This window comes from Anser brachyrhynchus (genome assembly GCF_964034855.1).
Source record: "Anser brachyrhynchus genome assembly, chromosome: 9".
NCBI classification, from domain to species: Eukaryota; Metazoa; Chordata; class Aves; order Anseriformes; family Anatidae; genus Anser; species Anser brachyrhynchus.
Genome location: NC_137703.1, coordinates 13,797,463 through 13,818,902, shown reverse-complemented (window position 1 = coordinate 13,818,902; position 21,440 = coordinate 13,797,463). Strand labels below are relative to the sequence as shown.

The window sequence follows — 21,440 nt, the reverse complement described above, 5'->3', positions numbered from 1 at the left end:
TGGGGATTTGATAAAAAGAAATCCAGTAATCCATGGGATTAACATTGTGTGTGAGGAGGGTACTGATGCCAGGAACATTTTGAATGAAGAAAAGGGAGGTAAATTGCTACAATTTTCAGCAAAGCACCATGCCAAGTATGAATAAATGACAAAACCAGGCCCTCTAACACTGCATATACTATGGCTTTTTATGAAAATACGTTGTTTAGCTCTTGTACACCTGTTATAAAAGCTCTCCCACATGACAGCTTTAAACATAAAGCCTCGAATCATTTATCTATGAGCAACAAAATTCTTCTCAGAGCTTGCGGCAGGGGGGAAGGAAAAGAGGCACATGCGTGAGACACAACAGTGGCGCAGTAGTATAATGCACTTAGGTAAAGCTAGAGCTTCTGTTACACCAAGCGTGACCATCAGTCAATATTTTACTTCTTAACAAAGGATGGCAGCCCTAAGAAGAGAGAAAATTACAGAAAAAAAAAATGGGGTGCAAGGCAGCTTCTCTCTAGTTTGCTGTCCTCCTGAAAGACAATTTTCTCTTCCCCGAAATGCTCTATTCCTCCTTCCCTTCATATACCCTAGAGGCCTTTCGCACAAATGGAGTCCTTTCTGACTGTTTGTAGGTGCTGAGCTGCCCATTTCCCCCCCTATACAACCCCCTTGTTTATCTGATGCAAACAAGAGGATAAGGAAAAATTGTCAGCAAGGTCTTCCTTGAAGCACGATAGAAGACTACTGTTGATCGTGGAGGAGTAAAATAGGATCATCAGGTGAGAAAGGATTTACGGCCTTGGGAGCGAAAATGGTGGCCCACTGTCTGAACTGAAATAAATGGTCATAGTACCACTGGCTTTAAGAGTTTATCAGCTTTCTGCCACCTGAGGAATGTTTTGTGGGAAGGCAAGGGGAGCTGGGCTTGTTTGAAAGAGCTACAGTTTTCAGGGAGTGAACTAGGCCAAGTGGAGCCTCAGTCTGCCCTCACCACAATATTAAAACACCGTGTCTTTCCCAGCCACCCAAGTTATGAACTTCTGAACCAGCACCAATGAATTCCACAAGGCTTTATATAACAGATGAAGTCATGTAGCTAAGTTATATCTCAGCTATCCCAGTACATATTGAAGGCCCCATTCCCTCACCTTGTACCACGTGTAATCATTTATGCTTGTCCACAGTATGGCAAATGTGCAATTAAGAAACCATGGTTTCACCTTGTGCAGATTTGCTGCTAGTGTAGGTGACTGGGAAGTAGCTCTTCCCTTCCTTTCACCCAAGAATTAACAATAGTGCTTGGAAGTTGCACTGTTGCCACATAAAGGAGGTCATCACTAGACTTCAGGAACAGATCATGAGACAGATTTTTACATTTCTTTTCTCCCTGAGAAACCTGCCCACCACGCAGAGATGGACAACACAGGTGATGGAAAGCAAACAGCTTGCAGGCTCTTCCTCAAGCACGGATGCACAGCCGGACAGAGAGAAGTACAACAAGATGTGACACCACAGAGCACTCAGCACTCTTGAGTGGTCACGTTACAGCCCCTTTCCAAAGCGAAGGTGTTAGACTGAGTGTTCAAAAACACATGTTGATTGTGTTGGCAGAGTTCACACCAGACAGCATGAGCAATCTAAACTAGAGAAAAATTAACATTTTTCTGCACCAGAGAAAAATTAACATATGGCAAGACACAGAGAAAGAAAAGAGAAAAAAAAAAACACCACATCTCCAGCTAGGCAGAGAGCTGCTATTTCAACCCTTTAGTGAACTAGGAAGATGACATCTCTTCATTCTAAGAAAAAAGTCCTCCAAAGAAGGAATCCCAACTTACATTTAGCGTTCTTGAAAAAGAACGTGAACTTCTGGAGCAAATGTATGGGTTAACATGCATGCTGTGTGTTTATTCACATGATATGGAAAAATACACATCTCAAAGATACCTCTGAGCTGGAAAAAAAACCCACATTGCTCAACACTCATACCAGCAAAGTTCTTTAGCACTGAAGGACTGGAAGCAGCTGAACAAATTAAACCAGCAAGGGGACATATAAGTGTAACGTGCTTCCAAGAGTCTCATACTTGCTGCCCAACCTGTCTACCTGCACCTCTCCTGCCAGTAGTGACTGCTAGCCATAGCACCACCACAGTGGCTGTTGGTGCCATCACTGCCTGAGCTAGTTCCCATTGAAATTTTCATCCTCACTTGGACCATTTTGCCTGAAATGGCTTAGGTGGCAACACAGACCAAAAGTGAGAGAAAGGTAGGATTATTATTATAGAATCATAGAATGGCCTGGGTTGGAAGGGACCTGACAGACCATCTAGTTCCAACCCCTTGCCCTGGGCAGGGATGCTACTTTATCTCTGTTCTGCTGAGAGGAAATTGAGGCAAAGGGAGAACACATCAAGTCTGTGAGCAGGAATCGTAGCTTAACTCAGAACTGGACCTACATCTCCTCAGATACACACTGCACTTTAGACATTGGACTTGCTGAACCCTTATTCATAAACTGCTGGTCATGTAACAAGGAAGAAACACAATAATCCTTGATGGGATTATGGGATTTTTTTCTGTTACTCTGACTCAGGTGAGTCATCACTGTACACCACTGCTTTTCCTTGTGCCTCCCTGTGCCTTTTCTCTACCCAGGCCAAGTTCCATACACAAAGAAGTTTTCTCTCCCAGCCTTACCCGGCTTTGTGCTTACAAATCCTGCTGAGTGTTAGCATCAGGCCTTGGATGACAGATTTCCCTAACGCTTGTGAACAGATTGCTGCAGCAGAGGCTGCTGCATCATACAGAAACTAAACTTAGATAATTAGGAGTGTGACAGTTCACATACAGCTGCACATTGTAAAAACAAAGCCAAGAAGTGAGTGAACAACTGCAAACATCCCAAGAAGACTATACTGAAAAGTTGTTTCAGTCTTAATCCTTTTATATGTCATTATAGATTGAACTCTTTCCAGCATAATAATGGGCTTTTTTTTTTCCCCTAGGATGATCTTAGCCAAAACTGCTGCAAGCCTTCTCAGAATTATTGCTTCATTGAAAAATAATTTCTTTTCAAGCAATTCAATACAGTGATTATATTAGATAAGCACAGTTCAACTTGGCCCCTTCACTTCAAGAGAAGTTGCAGGACAGAAAATTATCTTGAACTGCAGTATGAACTATAAGACGACTTAAGACGTCAGTTAAAAAAAAAGTATTTGAATCTGGCATACATATTGCATCAGTGGCACAACTTTCAGTATCTGAAATCAGATGATCCATTTGCACCTTTTTTTTTTTAGAGTCCTAAAATATATTATAAAGAAAACAAAGGCATAAATACCCATATTAAGGCAGAGAAATAAGTAAAGAATTGAACAGTGTATCCGTATATTTTCTGCACTGTTCTGCAGTCATTTACTGATGACTGTAATTGGTGACAACAGTGAGAGCCAAAGACAGACAGGCACCACCATGTACGCAACACAGCGTGCTAAGAACAAAGGTCTGACACATAGAATGCAGATCACTACTCCATCATGACTAACAGTCATGCAACACTAGGGCATACATTGTTTTTCCTGCCTTGATACTCCTGATGGGATATACAACAGCTAGAAAAGGGTAACACATCACAAAGTATACCGAGCGAACAAACAAAACAAAAGTCTCTAGCTCTTTGCCACAGATACTTGTAAAAGCTGGAGGCTGTGGATCAGAATACGGAACCTCCAGTGCATCTCTGCAGGGTTAAAGCTTGCCTGTACAGAACGGGATGATCCAAACTAGAACTTCAGCACCTGATTCAATTTTCATTTGAAGAGACTCAGTCTTTCTACCAGCTCCTTAGTGAGTATACGATACCATAAAAGCCTGCCTGTCTGTGGAAGTATATTAACTGAGAGCAGTTCAAAGAATGGCTCATGAACTTCAGTGCAGACACTCTTGCCACTGGTGCAACTGGGATAAGAACAGCTCTGAGCACTGAACCCCACAAGTGACTCTACTGATCCAAAAACACGTGGCGTTCTTCCCTCACCATTGTTGTATCTGGCACAGCTAAAACACGCACGTAATACAAATCTTCCTCATTAATGTCCTTCAGGGATAAGGGCTACTGAAGACTAAGGATCCTGGTAGCAATCACACAGCACACTACTGATCAGCAGCTTTGGGACGCAAAGCCTGCTCTGTCTAATGTGACAGGGCCCCATGCACAGCTATTTGGGTTTGTGCAGGAAAGAGGGAAGACACAGTCTGGGAGAACAGAGGGTGAAGAGTTCTCTCAAAAACTTTTTTCCTATGTACAGTGTAAACATCAAAGCTCCAGGGAGAAGGGAGTTGGTTACATTGCTCGGGCTGTGGTTACGTTGCTGGGGCTTGGTAAATAAAAAACATTTTTACAGCTCGTTAAGTGGAGCTTTGGGAAATGTTCTCATATCCGTTTTCAAGGGACTATGGGGAGCTTCCGTTGTGTGGTGGGTCAGGGAAGGAGTCATTTCAAACTAAACGTTTGGGGGGAAGTTAATACATACTGGGCTGAGGAACACTGGTGTGCAGCCTTTCTGTTTTGCTGATATGGTGGTTGCTAATGCATTATTGCTTTCACTTGGTAGCTTTAATTGAAGGGGAGTATTTTACATTAATGAAAAAATCATCAAACAGCCTGGGAGGATGGGGCAATATAATTGGAGCACTTGTGCAATATAACTTGCAGTGATTCTGCAAGACCACTCAATTACTTTCATATTTTCTCTACATCATACGAAAAACATCTATGCACATAGCTGAAATTCCCAAGTGTGCATCGCAGGAGTTATGCTGGTCTCGCAGGACTTAAGGGGTAAGAGTCTTTCCATTACTTCTTCATACAAAGTCTCTAAAACCACAAATAGGTCCTCTTCCCAGCAAACATGCACTCAGAGTGGGCCACTACCCCAAGGCGAGCTGTGTCCATGGGGTAGACAGCCTCTCAACAGCACTCCTCGAACCACCCACGTCCTCATCTGCAGTCAAGGAGACACAGATACAGTAGCAGCTGTGCACATCTTCCTATTCCCCCCTAAGAAGTCTCTTGACTGGTGGTCCTATTTTAGTCTTTATAAAGACTCTCTCATCTTGGGGAAGAAAAAAAAAAGTCCTATGGAAAAAAACAGCTTGAACATCCCTAGCACAATGGGCCTTTTCTCCTTATTTTTGGCTTTGCTGGAGCACATGTACTGAAATAGAGTGGATGTAACATCCCAAGATTTCTACTAACTCCCCCCCCCCCCCATTTCTATGGTTCCCTGGTTCCCATGAGGTGTCTAATCGTATGGGCACAGCTACTGTCTCTTCCATAGTGAAGATAGTCTCTGACCAGTTTGCCTTTCCTCTGTCCTTTATCTTGTGGATATTTTCAGGGGAGGAAAACCAGATGGCCATTTCTGCTGCTTATTTCAGCCTTACTGGCATTTTTTTAACTGGTCTCTGGTTGAGGTAAATTGTCACCTCCATGCCTAACCTTGACCAAGAAAGGCAAGACTTTGTACCACCCTAAGAATCTCTACTCTCCTTACTTACAGGTGCTTGAAAGGAACCATGAGCTGCCCCAAGTCACCATGGAAAGTAATGGCATCTAGTAGTGTCAGAGGAAGGCGAACAAGAGAGAAAGTAAAGGTCGGCAGCAGAAAAGCCATTGACTACCATGTTCTCTCTCTCTTGTACGCAGTGAGACTACCTTCTAAGCAGGTAGCTGTGCAGATGTGGAGAGGTGTTGAGCAGTTGGCTTTATGGCATTAGGGTAATAGCCACTCTGCCTCTTCCAAGACAGACTTCAGGCAGCTGGCCAGTTGGAGCACTCTGATTTACATTACAGAATCACAGAATCCTCTAGGTTGGAAGAGACCTCCAAGATCACCTAGGCCAACCTCTGCCCTAACACTAACAAGTCCTCCACTAAACCATACCTCTAAGGTCTACATCTAAACGTCTTTTAAAGACCTCCAGGGATGCTGACTCGACCACCTCCCTGGGCAGCCCATTCCAATGCCTAACAACCCTTTCAGTAAAGAAGTTCTTCCTAACATCCAACCTAAACCTCCCCTGGCGCAACTTTAGCCCATTCCCCCTCATCCTGTCACCAGGCACGTGGGAGAATAGACCAACCCCCACCTCTCTACAGCCTCCTTTAAGGTACCTATAGAGAGCGATGAGGTCGCCCCTGAGCCTCCTCTTCTCCAGGCTAAACAACCCCAGCTCCCTCAGCCGCTCCTCGTAAGACTTGTTCTCCAGACCCCTCACCAGCTTGGTCGCCCTTCTCTGGACTCGCTCGAGCACGTCCGTGTCCTTCCTGTAGCGAGGGGCCCAAAACTGAACGCAGTACTCGAGGTGCGGCCTCACCAGAGCCGAGTACAGGGGGACAATCACCTCCTTAGACCTGCTGGCCACACTGCTTCTTATGCAAGCCAGGATGCTGTTGGCCTTCTGGGCCACCTGAGCACACTGCTGGCTCATATTCAGCTGCCTATCAACCAGTACTCCCAGGTCCTTCTCTGCCAGGCAGCTTTCCAGCCACTTATCTCCCAGCCTGTAGCGCTGCTTGGGGTTGTTACACCCCAGATGCAGGACCCAGCACTTGGCCTTGTTGAACTTCATGCAGTTGACCTCAGCCCATCGGTCCAGCCTATCCAGATCCTCCTGCAGAGCCTTCCTTCCCTCGAGCAGATCGACACATGCACCTAACTTGGTGTCGTCTGCAAACTTTGAGGGTGCACTCGATCCCCTCATCCAGATCATCGATAAAGGTATTAAAGAGGACCGGCCCCAGCACTGAGCCCTGGGGGACTCCACTAGTAACCGGCCTCCAACTGGATTTGGCTCCATTCACCACAACTCTTTGGGCCTGGCCATCCAGCCAGTTTTTAACCCAACAAAGCATAGGCCAGTCCAAGCCACGAGCAGCCAGTTTCTTGAGGAGAATGTTGTGGGGAACTGTGTCAGAAGCCTTACTGAAGTCAAGGTAGATCACATTCACAGCCTTCCTCTCATCCACCAAGCGCGTCACTTGGTCATAGAAGGAGATCAGGTTCGTCAAGCAGGACCTACCTTTCATAAACCCATGCTGACTGGGCCTGATCGCCTGGTTGCCCTGCAAGTGCCGCGTGATGACACTCAAGATAATCTGCTCCATGAGCTTCCCTGGCACTGAGGTCAAGCTAACAGGCCTATAGTTCCCTGGGTGTACCCTCCGGCCCTTCTTGTAGATGGGCGTCACGTTTGCTAGCCGCCAGTCGACTGGGACCTCCCCTGATAGCCAGGACTGCCGATAAATAATGGAAAGCGGCTTGGCCAGCTCCTCCGCCAGTTCGGAGGATACATTATTGACTTCAGTGTCACTCCTCACTCGAGACTTGATTCTGTACCACTGTAGTCAACTCAGCCCTTATATGCTGAAGAACTTGACTGTAGATGGGTACTGATTAGTCATATAGCATCATTTTTCTGGCCTATTTGTCTTTAGCAACATCAACACTAACAGCACCCTGAAGATTAACTCAGTGAAGAAATTTTAATGGCCATCCTTTGGTCTACAAATACTCCTGGAATCTATGGGGTTAAGTAAATTGCTGTTTTTCATAAGGACAAAGTAACTACATGCAAATGTCAGAGTAACAGTTTACAAGAAAGACACTGAAGTGGCTGAGCAAGGGAGGCCTGAGCTGCCATGTGAGCAATTCTTAATCCTGAATGGATTTTATAAGCGTACAATCACCCAGGTTAGAAAAGACCCTTAAGATCATCAAGTCCAACCATCACCCTCATCTACTGAGTCCCATCACTGAACCATGTTTGTTAGTGCTGCAGCCATCTCATGCATACCTCCAGGGATGGAGACTCCATAACTTCCCTGGACAGCCTGTTGCAATACTTGACTACACTCTACATAAAGAAATTCTTCCATACATCCAATCTAAACCTCCCCTGATACAACTTGAGACTGTTTCCTTGCATCCCATGACTTGCCACCTCAGAAAAGAGACCAACATCCACCTCACTGCAACCTCCTTTTGGGCAGTTGTAGAGAGTGATGAGGAACACAGATAAAGCAATTCCCTTTTGTATGCAAGTCTAACCTCGGCCTTTCCCAACTTGGAATTCTGCATGAATCCACTTTTCAAACCACATATAAAATTGAGAACTATACAGGGAAGTGAAATAGAGATTCAGTAAAAGTGGTAACTTCTTCCACTTTTAACAGTTTAAGGAATTTTTAGTTTTCTTGTAGATTTTTTAAAAATAATAAATATTTTATACATTAACGTCAAGTATTTTTTCTTCATGAACAAGCAGTTAACTAAGTGCCTTGCAGGAGTGCTGAAATGTTCAAGAGTTTGTGAGCATGTGAAAGTGTCTCTTCAAGGAATGCACGGTATACAATCTCTAACAACAATGTATTGGACTTAAAAGCTAGCAAAGACATCCATGCAAAGCTGTAAGTATCTTTTAATCCAAGCTCAATCTTAGCATTGCTCTCGAAAGAACAGCCAAACCAATAGGCTGTGTCTGGAATTAATTTATTCAACGGAAATTTGCTGATTGGCAGCAAACAGGACAAAGTTGACAGCCAAACATTTTCTGGGGCTCTTTCAAAGAAATTATCCAGGACTTGGTTAAGAGCCTCCCCAAGGCAGTAGTCTGTCACTGCTGATTGCTTTATCAAAATGATCCTGCTTCTTTGGGTAGAATGAATTGGATTAATCTTTATATTTGGTAAATGTTTCTCACAACTTTTTTCAGCCTGGCATGCCATGTACATTTGTACCTTCTGACAGACTTCACACATGGTGAGTCTTAATTCTTCAATGTTGATCTTAATTCTTAATTGCCACAATTCTTAATTGCCATAACTCTTCGTAGCCCAGTACCAAATCAATAACCATCAGACAGTGACACAAAGGCTCACTTGTCAACTCTATCAATGCCGTCTTCCGTTATCTACCTGCAAGTGCCTTTGTGGGCTGCTTTCTAGAATTTCTAAGGCTATGAAGCTCTAACACAAACAGTTCCCACCATCAGCTCTGAAAGCAGAGGAAAGTGTTATTTCACAGGCGTGAGGAAATAACGTAACATTCACGCCTAGTACTTTCTCCTACCCATTGCAGAGCTTCATCGTTCTTCTTTCCACATATGAGAAAGTGGGAAAAAAAAGTTCTAGTAATAAAAGGATGTTAATCTAGAAAAAAAAACACCTGTAAATAACTTTGGAGGTAATTTGCATGCAAAACTAACAGCACTGCTGCTTGAGCAGCTCCATACAGCTCCAGACTTACTGAAAAAACAAGGTAGGAAGCCCCAGAGCAAAACAGTAGAGAGGTTCTTTTTTAATACTTCTGTCATCCCTTACTTTACTGAAAAGTAATAAATCTTCTGAAGGAAAGAAGTACCTGCTGGTATCATTAAGAGACTTAAACATGGCAAGATAAAACTCCCTGAAGTCAAAGCAGCTATTTGTGTCAAAGAAAACAATACAGTAATTTATATTTCCACTCCCAAATTCTATGTTACTGCAGAAAATTTGGTCCTTTAACAATTAATCATAAATCAAAACACTGACAAGATGGTGGGCTCCTACTCCTTTGAGAGAAGTGGAATGTATATCAAGAAGCAAAAATAAGAGCCTGCTTGCCAATGTGTCAGATGAAAGCTGTGTTAAGGGATCACTATTTTCTACTGCAACAGCAATATGGAATTTCTGATTCAGCATTAAGCTAATGAACTGAATGGCCAAGCTTCAAAACCCCCAGATTCCATTCGAGGTGAGCTGCTCTTTTAGAATACTTAACAAATGCAAAATGCAATTCGGTAAGCACAGCTCACAGAAACTATTAGATTGAACCCTTTGTTTTACAGGGAGTGTCAAGGGAGGAGAATGGAGAAAACTATGGATAAAAGGGAAACAAAGCACTTATAATTCCAAGGGGACACCAAAAACAAAGGACGTGACTTTTCACATGAAAGGTGGGCATATGAATTCATTTAATTGGTGATCATTCTTACAACAGCCAAAGCTGCAAAATACTGGTGTCTTCAGACAAATTCTGAAACGATTCACATTGAGAACACAGCAAACAAGAACAAGCTGTTAAGAATTAGAACATGCCTGTTCACATCAGGTGCTGGAATGATCGATTTTTGTATGAAGTATTTAGCTGCGACTGCCTCACACTGGGTATTCACCTAGACTGACTGACTGCCAAAAAAAGAGTGCATGTCCTCTGCCCTTATTTTTATGTAAGAAAGTTATCAGTCTAAGAAGGAAATACTGTTCCAAATGTAGGCAACTAATTATTGTAAGAACCTTTCCAGGTGAAGAATGTTGTGTATGTCCTGGATTAAAACCAGTCTCAATTATAGAATCATAGATTATATTAAATAACAAGTCTGTGGTGGGAATAAAGTGGGTAAAAGCAATCTGAATTTCTTAACTAGCCTTTCAAACATCTTCCATCAGTAAATGGTTTCTTGTACATTCACACAATTCAGGTTGAATACTTAAAGCTAAACACACATCTAGCTTCAGTATAAAATATTGCTGGCTGCCTAATTTCCACATCATTTTCATACCTAGTGACTCTGGTGGGATTGCTGAACCGCTATAAAGGTAAGAAGTACAAGACTAATGTTTAATCTTCTTCTTTCCAGTGGGATTTTTGTAGACAGCTCTTCTTACAGATGCTCACAAAACAAACTATAATTTCACTGTTTCTGTGCACAAGGAATAAGAAATCCTTATTACCATTTCTGTAGGGAATGCAATTAAAAACTGAGCCTGTGCTCACTTTAAGGAACTGCTTACTATATTAGCTTTCAATTTGTTATTCCTAAACAATTTCTCCCCTAACAAGGAGATCGTATTTGAGTGCACATTAGAAATTTCAGTGTAATTCAGTTATATCTACCCAATATTTACCCTTAAAAAAAGAAGTCTATAGATAAAAGCCCAGCCATGAGCAATTAAGAGATGCAGCCAATTCCCCACAGCTGTACAATCTCTCATCACTCTGCTCAAATTATACCATTCAGCCAACTTTAAATTTTCATCTCTGCTCTCTTCGGTAATAGAATATATTGCTGGCTGCAACTTAGGATATAACTGATTATTCAGTGTGCAGTGACGGTTTCAAAAATATACTATCATCCATTAAATTCTTCTCATGGTTTAAATATTGGAATAGAAAATTACTGGTGGAGGCTAGGATAATTTTAATGAACAGAAGCAAAAAAAAAAATATATGACAATAACAAGACAGTATTTTAAAAACATAAAATGGCTTAAAGGTTGTTTTTTTTTCTCCTTTCTCTCTTCTCCTGAACTATCTGAAGAACTACGTCATTTGGGCCAAAGAACTACAGTTAAAACAGGTATTAATGAACTCAGAAGAGGAAACCAGCTTTAGTTTTGATGTGGAATTGTTACAAAACAGACTTGTTCCACAGTAGGACAGAATATAACACAGCTGGAGTCTCTGAAGTGTGTTTTGTTTGGTAATTCAATTAAAAGCAAGACTTCTACCTGAAATTCTGTTTTACGGTTTCCAATAGAAAAAAGCTTCAAGTCACTAATCTTACTAAAAAAGAACACCAGAACATTTGATGCAAGTTTTCCTCTACATCTTTCAGAGCCAGAGTTACGCTAGCAGTTGGGAGACGTACACAGCAATGGCTGAAGACAAACCTGATACTTCCAGGTGTGCTGGGATGAACAGCCTTTATAATACTTTTTTAAAAAAAGATACTAATTTTGTTTGCCACTATTTGTTCTACCAAACTCCTTCTGTGGCTTTACACAGTGCTAAAGGAGCCCTTCTCATCTGACTTAAATCCATGTTGCTATATTATTGCTATTACTAATAAACATTCAAGGGAGAAAGACTGGGGGGAGGAAGAGTTCCAGTACCCTTTGTCCGTGTCTTTTAACTGGAATAGTCACAATCTCTCATCATAATACTTAGTGACATTTCTTTCCTTCTGATTTTGAAATCTTCACTCTTCTAAACTGACTGTGCACAAATATCTGCATAACCTGCAAGTTAAGCTGATAACTTTTCACACTGCTTTTTGAACAGCAAGCAATCATAGGAGCCAGAAGATAGCAACAAATGAAGTTTAGTTTTATTGCCTAGGAAAATAAGATGCACATTTCAAGCAGTGGCAATTACGTGTATTTGTGGAAAGAGACTCCTCTAATTTGGAATGTGGTTCAAGTTTAGAATGTACTTTGCAGCTTTATAACCATTTTACAAGTCTGTTTTGGATGTTTAAAATAAGGGTGTCTTTAATATGATTAGCCCTGAAGAGGCAACTCCCATTAGATTGAAAATGATTATGAGAAAGGTTATTACTGAGCTTCATATGGTTAAAACAAAGTTCTCTCATTTACTGGACCCAATCATCTAAACTTCTTAAGAACTGAGGGCTGACCTTATAATCATTTGACTCTTTGCAAATGCGTCAGTCCTACCTGTGCAAGCCTTGGCATGAGATGAGCCCCATAATCTTTTTCTCTCTCTTTGGATTAATACTGGAAAGGAAATGCACTTCTTCACCATATCCAATCAGCTTGTAGAACTTGTCACTGAGGACAAGAGTTTAGGAAGGCTCAGAGTAGGATGACACATTTAAGTGGAAATGGAAATCTAGAGTCAGTATTATATGTGAAAAACCAAACATAAGTGGTGCAGGCACCCTGGTGCTACGCTCATCAGGAAGAGCCTCCTACAGACAGCTCTGTTACCATCCCCAGGCATATATGGTGCACGTCTCAACCTTGGCACTGGATTCACCAGACAAATTCAGATTTAACAATGTCTGTATTTTTGAGCAGACATGCATTTAAACACGAAGAATAAAGCTCTGATTTGTACAAGAGATTTCATTGGCCTCTGTGCTGTTAAAATATAATCATTATTTGTAAATGGAGAGTATGCTTTTCATAGTTTTCTAACCTGAAAATACACTTAATCTTTTCACCACAATATAAATATATTCCTTCCCCTACTTTTCTTGAAAATAACTGTAAATCAGACACTTTCTGAAAAGTCACAGAAATGTCAAACCATGCAACTGCTCTGGATGGACTCACTGTCATGTTCAGTTTATTCAGGAGAAGATTAAATTGCAACAAAAAACAGAAAACATTTAAGAATTTTGCGTCATTTGGCATACATGCAAGCAAAGGAAAAGGCATGCCATACATCTGCTTCTTGTCGTGATTCAAGCCAAAATGCATGTGACAATTGCTTTGCTTTTTATTGCCATGCATACCATAAAATTCAGAGCCTCTCCCTCCTATTATGGATGTAATAGTTTCCAATCTGCTCATGAATGTCAAGTGTGAGGTAAAATTCCTGGTTAACCAACAATTACTTATGAACTGCTAGGTAAAGCAGAGGGCTGGTTTCCTCTGATGAGCCCTGTGGAAGGGTCACGGCAGGAGTGCAACATAATGCACAGAAGTTGCTAAGAGCCTTCTACGAGTCTGGGTGATTCTGCAAATAATGAGCAGAAAGCATGTTTTAAACTTGCTCAGCTTTCATGCAAGACTGCATGTTGGTCAGGAGATCTGAAGGAGAAGAGTTTAAGCCCTGTGGATTTTAGGATCAGATGGGCAAAGAACACCAGTGGTTGGTGGTGGTGCGGTTTGTTTTCTTTTGTATTACCAGACTACCTTACTTCAAATGACTGATTACCGCATTTCCTGAACTTGTGAGATACTCAAGGAAATGGAAAAGGTGAGGTCAGTCCTCTCTGCGTTCAGCCTGATGCCATTTCTGGCTTCTCTGATGTCACATCAGGAACTCATTCTCCAAAGCTGTTCATCAGATACATATTCCACCTCGAAACCAAAATACTTTTTGCCAAGAAACTTTCAGAGCACTTTCAGCACTATCAGAAGCATTTTCCAAGAAACCAGTAACTTTGAGGTGGAAAAGGTGGTGTCAAAAACATCAGTGCAGAGGTAGCGTGGAGACAAAACAAGGCCCTTTCACGTTGCTAGCAGGCCTGTCCCCTCTGCCCTGCCTGATGCTGTCACCACTGGCAGGCGCATGGCAGAGCTAAAGTGTAAGGAGAGAAGCCAAGGCAGATGGCTCTCTGCCAGCCCAGGGACAGGCGATATGCTCCTGCTATGGCTGTGCCACAGGAGGACAGCAGCTTAGCAAAATCCAACTCCATCCCAGTGCTGCCTCCACACGGGGGCACAGGCCCTGAGCAGGAGGGGATGGGCTGGGCTGCTCCCTCTTCCTCCTCCTCCAGCTTCACACTGCAGCTGGCCCAGTGGAAAAAGCTATTCCACCCATCAGTCTCATTACTGAGTTTGCCCTTTCCACTGAAGGGCTCACTAATTCCAGAAGAGCAGGGACTGTAAAGATCAACATTATTGCAAGAAATCTTAACTACCTGTAACAATTTATATCCCATCTCGATTTAACAGTGTGTAATATTTCTTCACCAATAACCAGGTGAGCTATGAGCATTATTACCAAGTCTTCCACTGCAAATGCTATCTCACATGCTTTAACAGTAAGAAAACTGATAAATCAGTCATCATGGTTTTGGCATTAGGGTAGTCTTATGGGCAGCCTAAGGGGCTGACAAACCATGAAAGCCCATCTTTTAACAATTACAAAATTGCAGCATTATGCATCAAATGAGATTCAGTCTACGTTAGAGTTCAGTCTCCAGAATAAGCTACCCACAACCTGTAAATGCAATCTAAATTTGACAAATTTGTGCACACAATGTGAGCACACGGGGCTCCTGGGTTGCACGTAAGCCACCAGCCTTTACACAAAGGTCCCAGGGCCTCACAAGGGATGGCAGCAGCAGCACTGCAGCGGTTTGCCACAAGCCCTGCCTTTTAGCTCCCATCTCCTCACCTCTCCTCCCATCCCTTTGCTGAGACCAGCCCTCCTACCCCAGGCTGCTGCTTCCCCTGTGCTTCTCACCAACTGCATTCTCCTTGCTTCTGTCCCTGATTGCCTTTCATAAGGTAAAGCCTGATCTTGACACTAAACAAATCAACAGACAAGCATGATGAAGTCCATTCTAACATTTTAGGTCTTTCACATCTGATTTTTAAGAAAATAAACACTAAACAAATTTGCAGTTAATTTTTTTGGCCTAGACTGACCAAAAAGGTGTATTTTTATTCTTGTTTGCTCCAAGCCATCCTTGACTGTAGCCCAAGAAATTGGGAAAGCATTAGCACAGTCTCCCTGCCAAATCTTCTGGAAACACAGCTTTCACTTTAAGTCCCATAACCCTGAAAGATATGTTAAAAAAAAATAAATAAATTTAAACACAAGCTTGATAAACACCAGACAGATATTCTGGCTTCCCAAACACAGGTAGAATGCATTGCTCACCCCGGAAGAGCCCAGACAATTACACTTAAAGGCAAGACACTCTGAAAGACAGGAAGGCTCCTTAAAGTTGCTATTCACAAATACTACTCTTGATTTCAATCTTTGTTGCACCTGACCTCTGCCCAGCTGGGCTAATGAGGTTGTCTATCCAAAGAAATAAATCAGCATAGCTGTTCTGAAGTGAGCAGCACAACACTGATTTACACCAACTCTTGTTTTGGACAGAAAAACAAACTACAGAAAATAAACTTTAGTTTTGAGAGCTAAGTAATTCCACTGGTGCAATACAGAAAACAACTATTGCATTATGCTATAAAGATTTATCCAACATTTCATTTGCACTGAAAGATTAATGCATTGCTTTCCAGCTCACAAAAATATGATTCATTTCAAACTCTGCTGATAAAATATTTAAACCAGGTGGTAGTATTCTACAAGCAGACAGGCAGATGGACTAAGTGATGTTTTGACACTGCTTAGAAAATTAGTAAATGCTGAACAACCTAGAACAAAAATCTGCTTTGATATTTCTCGCTCTCTGAGTCTTTACTTTCTTTCACATTCACAGATGAGATATTTCCAGCATAAAAATAATCAAAACAGAATGAGTTACAGCATAACATTTGTAACTTCTTAAAACATGTCCAATAAAGTTTTATTAGGTCTTTCTTTGGAACTGTTTTCTTCTGAAAGCTGTGATTTGACACTTTAAAGAGTCACCCATTTCTCTCTCTCCCCCTCATCGGACCTGAACTAAACACTCAAAATGAAAAAACAAACCCCTAAAACTTTAAAACACGAGAGAATGTTATTTTCTCATTCAGTCTTTCTAAATTTGTGACCTATTTCTGTGTAAGAAAAATATTATGTTGGTTACTGACTACCATAAAATAATGCCTTAACATATTTGTGTTACCCCTGACTGGGGACATGGGTATTTCACCTGCGCGCAACCACCGCCCTCAATCTCTCTTTGTTACACACGAAGCTCAAAAGAAGTGTGACATATAAGTACGTCCTTTTGCAGAAGCAATAAAAAGATAACCAACTGTACTTGAAAGACATGAGAAGTATTTACATGCAGCTGTGCAGAAGTTCAAGGGTGTGCAAGGATGGCTTGTGAACAGATTAGGCATTGGTTCAGCATTGTGTACATATATATGAAAATTTTGAACAAAGGGTTTTAGTGTGGAGCACAGAGTTAGGCTATTTTTTGGTACACCACACCCTTATGTAGCCAGGGAATCGAGCCTACATTGTGGTTGCTGTTTTGCAGAGTAGAGCTGATTCCACTCAACTGAAGAGAAGCAGATGTGGTCTCCTACTCTTTCTGCTGGTGTTCAGTTGTCCTTCTAATAAACTAACACAGAAGTCTTCAGGTGTAAAGTATGTTTCTGCTTTGTCTCTGGAACCTATAATAATTAACCATTAATAGAAAATGCCAGGAATTTTAATTAAAAAGAAACAGAGAACAGTTTTTGGTCTGGAATTTAATATTAGTATATAGTTTGCAATCCAAGATTGCAATACACTCTGCCTGTACATATGAGCCTTCAGGTTAAATGTGCTATAATGGAAAACTGTTCTAATTAAAATTGATCAAGTAACTAATTTCTGGTAACTTAATAAATTGAACTGATTCCCCTGCTAAGGGAATATATGTGAAAACATCAGAGCCCTCTCAGGTTTACTCACTGCTTGAAAACACTATTCCCACTATTCCAAAACAAATACAAAACCCTACAGATTAAATGTAAATTGTAATTTTCTACAAGTATTACTCTTCAAATCCTACAGGTCGCTCATGAATGGGCCTGCTAATGTGAGGTAATGTCTCCATTCCCTGAGTAGCTCTTAAGTAGAAACCCCAAGATTTTGTACAATGAACACACCAGACTAAGAAAAGAGACTAACATAACATGAAAAAAAAAAATCACAAAAGAAGCAATTTCACAGGCCAAACATTTCTAGCAATATTTTTCTAACTTCTCTCTGTTCTAACTTTTCATTTTCTAGTATAAGCAAGCTGGAAAATATAAATGAATGCCAAGTTTTACTGAAAGCATACTTGACTCTGCTGCAAATGGCCCTAAGATGTTGCTGACAACAATAACAATGTTGAAATAATATTGAGAATACATCTTGAAAGCATGTGTTCTCCAGCCAGATGACAACTTTTATATACTCTGGAAGCAAAGGGCATAATGGGTTTTGATAAAAGAAGGGAAATTAAGAAAAATGAAACAAAGAAAATACAAAAGTTCTGTGAGTAAATGTTTTTAAAAGGTATTTTTTTCCTAAATACACAAAGGAATTGTCAATGGTAGTAAGACAGTCTGCTTATATGTCACATGACAAAGGTATCTGAAAACACCTCAAATGATCAGGACAAAATGCCACACTGAGGCAGGTTCTGAAAACCCTGTTGGAACTGAAGTCAGTCATCTTATGCTTGTTTGCTTACAAAGACAGAAAAATAAGAGGCGCCTTGCTTGCCTGAAAGCTAATATACGGAATGCAAACAATAATCTCATTTTTAAAGAAAAATACCCAATATAGCTGGGGAAATGTTTGAGGACTTTTTTGGATACAAGCAAAAAAGAAACATAGGATTTGTTCTATTTCCCCTACATCTTCTAGTCCTCAAAATACTCTGTTTAAACATTCTCTTTCACATACAGCAAGAAGAGCATAAATAAGGAAATAGATATAAAGGAAAGACAATTCCTCAGTTATTACTTAGCCAGAACAGAGGACTCCTCTTAAATTGCAGGAACAGCAGTCATATGGCAGGGTGGGATGAAGCAAGTGAAAAAACTGAGGTTGGCCTCTTGTTTACGAGAGGAGGCATTTCTGTCAGGCAGCACGGCCCCCTGAAGAGCTGAATCACCCACTTAAACTGCCTGACTGATGACAACACAGGGAGACTGAGGCCAACAGGCCCCTAAATTACTTGCCTCAGTCAAGCAGCTAAAATTACAAGAGGGGAATCAAGGCTACATGCGGGATAGAGGAGCTCTGCTAAAGCATTTTGGATAGGAAAACTGGTCTTGCACAGCAAAAAAAATGACAGCAGTAATCCCTTCCCTGTTGCTGAAATATTCCATGTGGGTGACATTTTAAACCTCTTCATAAGAAGCAAACAGCTCAAAGCACCAGGATAAGTGCACTTGACATCTATGTCCATTCCCTCAGTCAGGGCCGAAATGATTGTGGCCATTAGAAGAAAATCTTCGCTGAAGAAACAGAGGAGATGGTCACACAAGTGGTCCAAATTCTGCTCTGGTGGTTGTGTACAGGCAATATCAATGTCATCCATACCCATCCACATGCCAGGAGCTGCCAGCGCTTCTTGGCAGCGACACAGCCCACGGAGGGCAGAACTGGGGCCTGCTGCTCAAGATGAGCTCTGACAGCAAAGGGATTTCTTTTCCAGAGCCTGAGCAACGGGGAATGCAGTCTGTCAAAATGAAAAAGTGCGTTTGAGTGAGAACAGAACCAGGAAGATGATGGCTCTAACAAGGTAAAGAGATGAGTTAGGGCCGAGTTGCTACAGTAACACTGCTGCTTTCCCAGTGCAAGGCTCAGCCGCAGGAAGGTGCAATTGAGATAGACGGCAGAGGCTGGCAGAGGCTTTGCTGGCTGGAGGCTATGAGAAGCGGAGGAAATGCTCATCCCTTGCTCACCAGCAGAGCCCCAGGAGCTGGAGGCATGGCATTACTCCTCCTGATAGCAAGGAGGTCATGAGTTGTAGGAGGGCGGCAGGACTAGGCTTACCAGCTCTTCTGCATCCTACGTGAGACCCTGCAGTCGCACATAAGAAGGATAATTACGTGGCAAAGTTCCTACATGCAGAGTTTTCGAAACTCCAGTTTACCCTTTTGATTGGTATAGCCCACAGAAATTCTCATCAGAAGCAAAAATCTGACAGTATTTCCCATCAGATCCTAATTTATTCCTAAAGTACAATTACAGTTATTTCCCCTTTTGAATCTGGCATATCATTAGTGCCTAATTAGCATGCATAAAAGATTATTGATAAAGTACGATCTTGCCTGGAGCTATACTGTCATTAAAAGGCTTAACCCTACTATATTCACAAGGATTAACGAAACACCAAGTTGTAATTAAAAAAATAAAATATCCCAGATTTTTTTCAATAACCTTAACAACTGTTAAATTGATTTTTTTCCTTTTTTTTTGTTTAAAACCAGCTGAAGTTGGTTAAAAACTAGAGATTTTCCACTGCTGCCTTCTTATAATGGAAAATTTTTGCTGTCATCATATGTTATCTTGTCCGAGATGAACTTTTTAATTGGAAAAAATGAAGGAAGTTTGTATTTGTAAACTCACAATTCAAATTAACTAAATGCTAAATAACAACTTTCTGAGGGTCTCCTAAAAGACCTATCTGCTTCAGGAACTCTGGACTTCTGCTCTGTTGGGAAGGTGGGAGCTGTAGATCGACTTCTTTCCAGAGTATCCAATAGGATACTTTCATTTGTCCAAATCTAATGAAAACAATCTTACAAAAAGATGTATAGCTCATTTTGACAATTCATATCAGGAACTTTTTGCACCATAGAAATTTGCACTTTTTTTTTCTCTTCCTAAACCAGCTTTTCAATCTTATTTAAAAAATGCTGTTGATCAATGATCTAAGACAATGACAGCCCAGCTTCAGTGCAGTTCTGCTTCAATCAAGTGAAAAGCATTAGTATGGATTAAAAGCGTATGGTGGACCTGGAACTTCTACATTTTATAGCTTAGGCCGCTTAGGCCAGCCACTTCAATGAACTTAATGCTTTGCACTCAATTAGAATTTCGACCAAGACTATTTGGTTCTGCTACAAAGTGCATCTGTGAGGAAAATCCAGCTACCTCACATTTTCCCGTGAAGCTGTTGTTTCCAGAGATGAAGTAACTTGCCCAAGGCTTCACAGCCACTATTGCCAAAACTAGGGTTGGAATCAACCATTTCTGCCAGAGAAAATTCTTAAACGCTATTTCTTTGAAAACTTTAGGTTCCTTTTTCATGAAAAAAAAGTATGAAATATAATTACTTATCTCTAAGGTCTCCCGTGGTCTACATAAACAACATTTTTACATTGGTAACTAAGAACAAGCACTCCTTCTGAAATGTCATCTGAGGGTATGAGCCTAGAGCATTTAAAACACTAGCCTTAGTGGGGATGCATACTGCCAGTCTTACCATTTTTTTGTTCCCCCCCACCCCCCACCCCATTTAGCTTAGAAGCATCCAATATGGGGAAACATCATGTGGCAGGAAATTTCAGATTATTTTACAAAAATATTTAATAGTTTGTAGCTTTTCACAGATGCAAGGTAAGCAAGCTGTTTACAAAATTTGCTTTCACATGAATGCCATTCAACTTCCAGCACTTCCATCTCTCCTGCTGAACCCCTGGCCAATACTGTCAGAATCAACATTTTCATACATTTGATGGCATTTGCAACATTTTGCCTAGTCTTTTATGCTAAAACTATGCTTTACTATAAATGAAGTTCTGATGACCTAGGAGGTCATCAGAAGAGAGAAACAACTTCTCTTTTGCTGAAAGATTCCAATATGGACAGACTCATCCCAGGGGTCTGCTGTAAGACTGCCCACTTTTACTCTCTCTGGGCTTCCTGGGCTTCCTGGTAGTCACGAGTCTGATTTACTCACAGTCTTCCAGGAAAACATGGATGCAAAATTTTTGACTAGCTTACACAGTACAGAACCATACTGAAATAACAGAAAAAAAAAATCAATTTCTCTTCTATCAACTGTACCGGGGAAAACTAAAAAGCCTACAGAGATAACAAGGAAAAATGTGAAAGGAGCATGTATGCATTTTAAATACTGCTGTTTCTTCTATGGAGAATTTTTTTACATAATGAATGTAATAAAATACTAGTTCAAATACTTCCTACCAACAATCTCTTGTATTTCATAACCGAGCTCTAAACTCTATGTTTACAACTGTGGAGCACCCCACAGGTGCTAATATCAAATGAAAAATAACAGAAGTTCCTT

The 21,440-nt window shown here is 41.2% G+C and overlaps 1 protein-coding gene across 13 annotated transcripts in view; it reads right to left on the bottom strand.

Annotated features, from left to right (window-relative positions):
- LOC308199938 (glypican-5-like) overlaps positions 1-21,440 on the bottom strand; it is a 433,019-nt gene that overhangs the window by 186,792 nt on the left and 224,787 nt on the right. Inside the window, exon 9 of one of the 13 annotated variants that reach the window (XM_080604869.1) lies at positions 15,143-15,297. The exons of 11 other annotated variants lie outside the window; for them this stretch is intronic. In XM_080604869.1, the coding sequence (XP_080460995.1) occupies positions 15,237-15,297 (61 nt within the window). In that variant the 3' untranslated portion in view covers positions 15,143-15,236. Of the gene's footprint in view, positions 1-15,142; positions 15,298-16,764; positions 18,861-21,440 lie in introns of those variants that run through there. One more of the 13 variants, XM_080604866.1, reaches the window with a different exon arrangement.